Below are 9,414 nucleotides of genomic sequence, written 5' to 3'. Positions count from 1 at the left end.
GAAGGGAGGCTCTGCTCTCCGGGTGCCAGCACAGCACCCAGCCCTGCTCAGTGGCAAGAGGGGAGGCCAGGGTGGTAACTTCCCAAGGCAGAAAGAGGAACACACGTGTGGTTCCCCATTTCACACTGATAATCAATGAGTCTGTGAATGTTTCCAAAGGTTTCCTCTCCTGTGCCAATCTGCAGAGGATGTGGGTAGTTCCAGCTCATGCTCCAGCCTGGCTTTGTTTGAACTGAGGCATCTCAGGAGATCCTCTTGAGAGTCTGCCAAGAGACAATCGTCAGGCTAACGCTGCTCTTTGGGACAGAGCTGCCAGGGATCTTTCTGCTTTACTCTGTGCCCACCTCCTCCATCTCCCCCAGCTCATAATGAGTCCATCAGCCTGGATTGTGCTCCTGTGCTCAGCACAGCCTCCAGCTGGTGGGGCAGCGGGCAGAGCACTCTGAGTGGTTGTGAGGGGGAGAGGAGAGGGAGAAATCTCATCTATGCCTGGGACTGACATGCTCAGCAGAGAAAAGCTCTCTGTGTGGGGGAGCTGCCCTGGTTTAATTTGCATCTGTTTGTTCAAATGGCCCAAACTCCTGTGTGAGCACGTTCAGTCTTTAGTGGGGACCTGGCTGACCTTCCTGGCCAACTTCAGGCCAAGAAAATAAGAGTACCTACATGGAACTTGAGGTGGGTGTGTGGACTGGTAGTGTCATTTTGACCAACACAGGAAAAACCCTTAGAGAAGAACTAATCACATCAAAACTGTGTTAGCAATCTCAGAAAACCAAACACCTTTTATTCCTGGGGGAGTTGCTGTTTCTCTGAGACAGCAACAGCTTGGAGTGAGGAAGACTGGAAGCCAGTGATGTGAGCAAAGCTGGCCCAAGGCAGCCCCAGCCTAATTGTCCTCCCACCGCCAGCGATGAGGGGACGATTCCCCTTTGGACAGTTTTCTGGAACTCAGCTTCCTCCTCAAAGAGGAAAATTTGTCTCCAAGAACTTTGCGTAGCCCAGTGCTGTCCCTAGCAAAGGGCAGGTCCTTCCTCATAGCAGGCAGCTGGCCTGTAAACATTTCCCACTTAGCCAGGGCGTCCACAGCCTTGTCCACTTGAGCCAGTTCCTCCTCGGAGACGTTCCTCTCCAGGGCAGCAATGCACATCTCCAGCCACAGCTCGTAGTCCTTGATGGTGTCCGTGGCCTTGGTGTGCCCAGGGAGCCGGGGCTGGCCCTGCCCCTCGTGCAGGGAGCTCGGCTGCTCGTCCTGCTCCAGCTCGGGCCCCATGGACAGGCCCTGGCTGCAGGTGTCGGGGGTCAGCGGCTCGGACAGGGAGGTCACGGCCTCGGAGTCGTTCTCGCAGCACAGCCCGGAGTCGGAGCTGAACGGGAGGATGTCCTCTGAGGCAGACAGCTCTGCTGGCTCCTGCCTTGGCCACGCGGACAGCACGGTCTGTGTCCAAGCGTAGAGCTTCTGTGGTGAGAGGAGAAAGGTTTTGTTGTGGAGGGTGAGAGATGCCAGTTACACCTTCCCACCTGTTTGCCAGGTAAACCTGTTTATCTTGGGTGGCTCAGCTGCAGCTGCCACAGTCCTCCCTGCCAGACAATGGGATCAGAAAATTCCTGGTCACCCTACAAAGCAGGAGCTTTCTCTTGTCCCATTTTCTTGGACTGTGGCAGAGCTGCCTCCAGTCAGATGTGGACTTTATCTGCCCTGTTATTGAAGGTGGTAGGAGAAAGCTGCACCAGATCACTCCCTGCTGTGTGAATGTGATCTCTGGGAGAGGCAAACCAACGCCTCTCCAGAGGAAACTGTGTCATTATAAAACTCCTCAGATAGTGGTGAAGAATTGTGTTTCATCATGTTGTTAATGGCTGTGGTAATGTGTGTTTTATTCCCAAGAATAGCTCTTCCCCTCCTGAGCTGAAATGAACAAGTGAGAAGGCTGGATCTAGGAAAGAATTCATGAAAGGAAAATGTCTGAGCCAATTTCCTTTTTGAATATTAAATGCCACAATGAGGCATATAACAGGTTGCTCCTGGCACATTTGTTCCTTATACTTTAGGGAATGAACCACAATACTCCAGTCATCCCTGGGTAAAAGGTGACCTTGTCTGCCTTTCCAGTGTTGAGGGGTTTTCGTGTATGTTTTTCAGTTTTTCACATTCCTGTAGCCTATTTCTTCCCCTTTACTTTCTGTAGCTCCCAGTGATCCATTTGCAAAGCCCCCAGTTGCTCAGCAGTGACAGGATTAGCCTGGGCTGTCCCCACATTGTGCCAGGCATGGAGCTGGATCTGTCCCTGCTCAGCTCAGGGGGAGCTGCAGTGTTTGAGGAGCAGGCAGGAGATTCCCAGCCCCGTGGAGCTCCCTTCTCTCACAGCCCCCCACTGCTCCCTCCTCCTTTCCTCCTCTATTGCTGTCTCTTCAGAATGACAGAAAGGATAAAGAGCTCAAATTGAGTGGGTGGGAGAAATCAGCCCTGCTTCTCATTTCAGTCTGAGCATGGAGCCTCGGGGAAGAATTCTGTACAGGAATAAAATGGACTCTTTCAGCTTAGCTAATCCACCCTGCCCCCTCCCTCTGGGGCAAGAAAAATTGTAAAGGGACAACTTTTCTCCTGCCTGGTCCCACCTCCAGTGGCCCTTCCCTCCCTCTGGGTTTAGCCAACAAAGGCAGTGCCAGGAGCTGCAATGGGAGCTGGGCTAGTGAAAGGGACAGCAAAGCTACTGGAAAGCTGCAAGCAGCTCATGATTCTGTAATGGCTCTAAATTCCCAAGAACAGTGAATCTGGGAAGGAATCCCAATTGCTACTTAGCCCAATTCCCAGGAATAAAAAAAAAGGCTGTGGAGATGTGGATTTCCCAGCAGCACATTTGGGTTATTCAAGGCAAAAAAAAAAAGGGGATAATCGACTCAGGATCACTGCCTGAATTCCCAGAATCTCTTCAATGTCTCTCATCCTTTGGGTGGCTTTTTCATTTGAACATTGGGTGGGTTTGAAGGGCTGCAGCCTCTTATGTTCTCCTGTTTGACCAGGAAGGGATGAGCTCTGTGTGGGTTTTGTTTACCTGCAGGCAAGAGCAGCTGAAGTGGATGTCCACCCCGAGGATGTCACTAGGACCTGCTGTCTGTGTGTGTGTGGCCCCTGCAAACTCATCCAACCACCATGTGAGCACAGCCTGGGATGCTGCACAAGCAACAGGTGGAAATGTGGAAATGTTGATTGGGGTGGGGAAACACCAGGACAATTAACTCACTTTCAGTTTTCATGACTCATGCTGGAATAAGCAGCTGGAATAAGAAAAGGAGCGTGGTTCTGAGTACAACTCAGATAAATAAGTTGAGGGGCTCTTTCTGCTGCATAAGGACTGGTTTCCTGCCCCGTGTGCTCCTCTGCCCCAAACTGTGTCTCAGTTGCAGATCTGAGCAGTGTTACTTGCTGCTGCTGGGGCACAGCTTGGTTCTGGCATTTCCCGTGGTGATTAGGAGTGTCTGAAGCTGTTTTGTGGCAGGTGGGGATCTCTGATTGTTTCCAAGAGGAAATGTGATTTCAGACTTACACTTAACATGCTTGGCAAGTTAACTTTGCTCTCTGTTATTGTCTCAAAATGCTTTCTGCCCTCTCCTGTCCTCTTCCTTAACTATTTAATTCATCTCTGGCATTTATGTCTCCTCTCAACATTATAGCAAAGCCTCTAGCAGAGATTATCACAGCTCTCTTACACCAGCTTATACTGTATCTAGTTGAGCTTTGCCTTCTCAGGGAAGCAGATGTGACATTTGGCAAGTGCATCATTCCTTAAGGTTTGTGTTCCCTGTCACCAGAGGATGCTGAGCCAATTACAGTGTTTGCTGCAGGTGAAAAGGCAAAAATATTTCTAGAAAAGATTAATGCAGGTGGCCATTCTCTTCAAGAAAACACTGGCTGGATGCTGACAGGCTGGGTGTTTAAATAAAGCAGATAAATTCTGCTTTATTTAAGCAGAAACTTCTGGTGGTCTGGGCAATTTAGACACTTCTCAGACAGGAGTGGGACCAAACAGCCACAAAGTCAGAGAAGGGTCTGGCACAGATAATTAAGAAAGCCACAAAAAAGTGTGTTTCCCCACAGTCTTTGCCATGCTTCTGTGTATCTGATTCCATGCTGAATGAAACCAGAGGAATCTCCTTTCTCATTCTGCTCGTATCTTCTTACAAATACAACCCACAGACTTTAAAATAGGCAGACATGGAAAATCCTGCCTCTGAACATGATGTGTGTCAGACAGGAATCACAATCAGGGAGAAGATGGGTGCTGAGTGAGAATGGGGACATTATTTCTATTCCACCAACCATTTGGCTACTGAATCCTGCTCTTTAGACAGCAGAGGTAGAAAACCCTTTCAAGAGCTAAGGGTGTGTTAGCACTGTTCCTGATCTGTCTAAATGTGGTGTTAACTGTGATATGGGTGAGAGAGAAGAGACAAAAGATGAGTCTGGGACCCTCCACATACTGGGGGTAATAATTTGGGATCCTTTCTCATAAATTTAAACAGAGGAATTGCAGCAAAGTACACACATAATGTTTCCTCCCTGTTCCCAGCAGCCCCAGAGAGGCAAAAATCCAGGGTGGCACAGGAAAGGGCGTAGCTGGGAATCCCTGCACTCTGCTGCTCCTGTTTGCAATCTGCCTGCCCTTCCCACCTCGTTTTTGGGAGTAGGAAGGTGTGGTTGGACTGTGGCAGTGTCCCTTGGGAAGAGCCAAAATCCCTGGAGCTGTGCAAAGTGCTCTGTTGGTCAGAGCCTGTGTAGAACACCCCCATGTTCAGGAGTGAGCTGCTGCCTCAGCACCTCGCACTGAGAGCTCCTGAGATCTCCTGCCCTCCCCATGCTCCTGCAGCACCTTCAGTGCTGGGGTTTGGGCTGAGCCAGCCTGTCCCTGTCCCTGCTCCAGGAGGCTCTGGGGGTGGGGCTCACCCTGTAGCGCTCGATGAGTTTGAAGCCCACGACGTGCTGCAGCTTGCGCAGGCAGATGGGGCACGGCTCCAGGGGCCGCAGCAGCGCCTCGTCCAGGCTCAGGGCGCCCTGCATGATGCACTGCAGCCAGCGGCACGTCCCCAGCCCCATCAGGTGGCAGATCTCGTGGCAGGTCACCTTTCAGGGAAGCAAAGATTACAGCAGTGCATGGTCGTTTCTGTTTCTGCTGCCCCCTCCTCTTCCTCCTCTGCTGTTCCACCTTCCCTGCTCCCAGGCAGTCTGACCAAGATCTTGCCCAGTAATGGCACTCCTCCAGCCTAGGCTTGTCCAAGGTGATAGGAGAACCTGGCTGCCTCTTCCCAGCTCCATGTTTGTGTTGTGGAGAAAAAAGGTGGGTGTGGGTGAGGCAGATGTGGGGAGCCTTGTAGGCAGAGTGTTTGGAGCTGTGGGGCAGTGCTGCTGCTCTTCCCCAAGGGCAGCGTGGTGGTTTTCGTTGTTTTAGGGGTTTTAAAGAGGAAAACCAGTCCCACTGGGGCCTGAAAAGAGCAACACAGCCTGTGTGAGAAATGTGCAAGAAGCCTGTTGGCAATAACAGATCTGAGTCCTTCCAGAACAGAACTCCATTAACATTTGTGACAAAGCAGAAAACTGAGCTGGAGTCAGCTGGCCAAGCATGACTGCCTTGGGAATTGGCAACTGTGGAAAGGCTGAGGATGGAGGACTCCTCTCCTCTTCCCACTGCCACTTAATATCATTTGAAATTATTACAGGAAGAGGCCTCAAACTAGAAAATCCTGAGCAAATACCAGGGGAGCAAAGGGAAGTGGCTTCAAAGGTGCTGGTGACTGCTCTGTGTGGGCCAGCTTTGGGAGGAACACTGGAAGCAGAGCTGGAATATGGCAGATGTTGGGATGAGGGAGGACAGCACTCATGAAGAAGATGTCTTGGAGGTGAGGGGGGTTTAAGGGCATTGCATTTATATAGATGACTTGGCTGAAGTATTCTTCTCCTCCATCCATGTAACAGGGGTGCCATAGGGACCCCTGCCCTTACTGATGCCAGTGTCTGAGGAGGACAGAGTCACCCTTTGCAGCCATCCATTAGTTACACACTAGATATTCTGATTATCCTCCAAATACTCTACTGCCCTGCTGTGCCTGACAAGAAAAATACTCAGGATTACCCAAGCACGAGCCTGGGAGCTGGGCAGGGCTGTTTCAATCCTGCTCCATGACACAGCCTGGTTTAGTGGAAGGTGTCCCTGCCCGTGGTAGGGGTTTGGGACAAGATGGTCTTTAAGGTCTCTGCCAACCCAAACCATTCTGTGATTCTGAGACAAGTCCTGTAGCCTCCCCATAACTGATGTTGTCATCCCCTCCAGTGGTGAGGGGAGTAGGAGTTGTCCATGCAGTGCACTAAAATGGAAGCTCTTTATGTCTGAATTCAGTGTGGGCTTAGCCGTGACTGCCTGTACTTCTGGGAGCAGTCTCATGGCTGCTTCCCTGGGCTGAGGCCTGTTTTGTACCCTGGTCTGAAATATTTAACCCTACCCAGGAAGAAACACGGGGTGCAGGAGGTTGCTGGTCCTACCTTGCAGCACTGGACCATCTCCTGGGCACTGAACTGCAAGGTCCGGTCCCTGCCCTCCTTGCTGACTTCACAGGGCTCTTCCTTCTGCGTGGGTGGGTTCAAGCTGCTACATCCAGCCTGGGGGAAATCCCCAGAAAACCTGGCAAAGCTGCAGACTCCCACTTCTGTGAAGAGAAGGGAGTAAAGTCAGGCATCTGCTCTTTTACAACTGTCTCCCACCTTAGGCAGCATGAAAATACAGCTGTGGGAGGAAGTCCAGCTGGGCACACAGGGTGTGATGAAACCCACTCCCCAAAAGGTTGGTATCACCTCAGTTACCTCTGCCTGGATCAGGAGCCCTGATCCTCCTAATTTCACACTGGGGGAAAGTTGCTCTTACCAGGGAATAGCATGTTAAGGATAAGATTTGGCTATTCCAGTCTCACAGGGAAGGGCTTTTTGGTGCAGTACTGCTTTATTCACACACTGTGCTAGATCACCATGGAACCCCAACCCACCTTGTCCTGGCAGGAATTTGCTGAACGTGAAGCTCCAGGTTTCACATGGGTAAAGGTCCAGCAGGGTAAGTCCAAGGACACACAGGGCATCCATGGGCTTGTTATTCTTCAGGAAATTCAGGATCCCATCTGGACAAATACAAGAGAGATGTTCATTTAAATGAAGAATCCCTGTAAGGCACAGAGCCAGAATTTCTGCTGCTGATGGAGGAGGAGGATGTAATCCAAGCCCACAGGCAGGCAGTGCTGCTGGATTCATCATCTCAGGTGGAGAACCATGGCTGTGGAGCCCATCTCTCAATCAAAGACTTGACTTTGGAAGTGGTGCTGGGCACAGAGTCAAAGCAGAGATGCTGATGAATTCAGTACTAACCCAGGGAAATGAGCACCTGGGAGCAGAATTTCCCTACAGGCAGTTCAGGACTGAGCTGGAGCAGCCCCTGGGCTGCAGTGCTGGGTCTGTGCTGAGCATGTGCTGCCCATGGTACCTGCAAACATCTCATTCCAGGTGGATGTTTGTGCAGTGCAAGTTTGGCAGCTGGCAAACCCAGTCCCCTGGGGAACTGTGTGACACTTGAACCCAAATTTCCTATCATGAAAGGCCTGAGAGTTCCCCCACTGCACCACCCAGGCCAATAATTTACTTTGGCTCTGGACAGGGTATGGGAGAACTCAGACTGCACCAAATCAACAGAGCCTCCCACAGAGCTGATCTGATCCAGAGCTGGACCTAAACATAATGGCACTGAAAAATACAAACAGCAGAGGAAAATATGATGAAAGTCACTTTGTTTTTTATTCCTGTTTCCAGCCTCAAAGCTCTGGGCTTTCCATGGGAACAGGATTTCTGCCTTTTCACTCCCTTCCTCATCCCCTCCCAGCTCAGGCAATGAAGGGCTGTGTCAGGCATTTCCTAAGGCAGAGCTCGTGCCCGTGTGCCAGGCTGGTGTCCTGGTGGGCTCCTGCTGCCAGGCCCTTCCTCACCTGCGTGGAGCTGCACCCTGTCCGAGTCCCGGCTGTGGCGGAAGCAGCAGTGGATGGAAGAGACTGGGATGGAGGGAAGGCACTTCACACGCAGGCCCAGGAAGAAAGACTCCACACAGCTCTGGAGGGAATCCAGCAGCGAGAGCCCAGCGGGGCCTTCGATTAAATCTGAGGAGAGAAGCTCTCTGTCAGTGCCTCACAGCCAGGGTGAACATTAGGGTCTGATGGGGTTTTGTGGCACTGGCCACAGCAGCTGGGCAGGCTGGTTCATTCTGGAGGTGATTGCTTACTCTGGGATGTGGTGAGCACTTCTGGATGGTTATGGATATAGAGGAGGAGAGGGAGCTCTTTCTGAGAGGTTGCTCAAGGCATTAGCACGCTCTCATTAGCAGAGCAGATGTGCTGGAAGGTTGTCTCCTGTTTAAGTTGTGCAGAATGATTAACGTGGGAACGGGTGGCTGTGTTTAATGAACCATCAGAGATAGACCTCCAGAAATGCTGGTTTTTCCAGCATTGTTTCATACTTTGATATACATATATGCATAAATGCATATGAAGCCTCACCCAGGGGCACGCATACCATTTATATGGCAGGTCTACCACCACGGCTTGTGACTCTGGACTGGGGGCATGTCAGAGCCTTGCCTGTTACACTTGTCTTTGCTCTGGCCATTGCATTTGCAGGTGAGTCCTTAGAGGAAGGTGTTAGCAGCACTCAACACCACCCACCGCCCTCCTGTGTCTCTCCAGGCAGCCCAGTGAAGATCCCCCCATTACCTATAGGCTGCAGGTAAATGTGCTTCCGACAGAAGTTCTGCTTCCTCCTCAGCATGGCGTGGTAGAAGGTCTCGAAGTCCTCGGGGGCATCGGGGTGGCTGAGCAGCCAGTCGAAGGCCGTGCGGATGAGCAGCGTGCAGAACAGCGTGCGCTGGGGGTTGTAGGCCTCGGACAGGAACAGCTTCTCCGCCCTGGAGAAGGCCTTGGCGTAGAGCTCCTGCAGCGCGGGGTCGGTGGAGATGAGCGCGTCCTTCAGAGCACGGGGCCCGAAGCTGAACTCCTGCGCGTGTTTGCACTGCAGCATGGCGGGGCGCGGCGGCGGCGCGGCCTGAGGGGGACACGGCCATCAGCGCCTGGCCTTGCCAGGGATGGGAAACCTCCTCATGCTTGGGGGGACACGGCCATCAGCGCCCGGCCTCGCCAGGGATGGGAAACCTCCTCATGCCTGGGGGATACAGCCATCAGCGCTTGGCCTTGACAGGGACCAGAAATCTCCTCATGCTTGGGTGACACGGCCATCAGCGCCCAACTTCACCAGGGACAGGAAAGCTCCTCATGCTTGGGGGGACACGGCCATCAGTGCCCGGCCTTGACAGGGACCAGAAACCTCCTCATGCTTGAGGG

General features: G+C 52.1%; 1 protein-coding gene across 1 annotated transcript; it reads right to left on the bottom strand.

Annotated features, from left to right (window-relative positions):
- Window positions 1-741: 741 nt before the first annotated feature.
- Window positions 742-9,094, bottom strand: AMZ1 (archaelysin family metallopeptidase 1). Its single transcript, XM_064390691.1, has 6 exons — window positions 8,791-9,094; window positions 8,014-8,181; window positions 7,030-7,158; window positions 6,533-6,696; window positions 4,943-5,119; window positions 742-1,456 (listed from the first exon to the last, which is right to left on the bottom strand). Exons 1-6 carry the CDS (start codon window positions 9,092-9,094, stop codon window positions 887-889), a joined length of 1,512 nt encoding a protein of 503 aa, XP_064246761.1. The 3' UTR covers window positions 742-886.
- Between the last annotated feature and the right edge of the window lie 320 nt (window positions 9,095-9,414).

This window comes from Passer domesticus, chromosome 15 (assembly GCF_036417665.1).
Source record: "Passer domesticus isolate bPasDom1 chromosome 15, bPasDom1.hap1, whole genome shotgun sequence".
NCBI classification, from domain to species: Eukaryota; Metazoa; Chordata; class Aves; order Passeriformes; family Passeridae; genus Passer; species Passer domesticus.
This window is presented reverse-complemented; position numbering and strand designations above follow the sequence as displayed.

Coding starts and splice junctions, on each gene's coding strand:
- AMZ1 (XM_064390691.1), bottom strand. CDS start 9,094: ATGCTGCAGTGCAAACACGCGCAGGAGTTCAGCTTCGGGCCCCGTGCT. Junction 7,159..8,013: donor CAGGGTGCAGCTCCACGCAG/GTGAGGAAGGGC, acceptor GTATTTGTCCAG/ATGGGATCCTGAATTTCCTG. Junction 5,120..6,532: donor AGATGGTCCAGTGCTGCAAG/GTAGGACCAGCA, acceptor CTTCCCTGAAAG/GTGACCTGCCACGAGATCTG.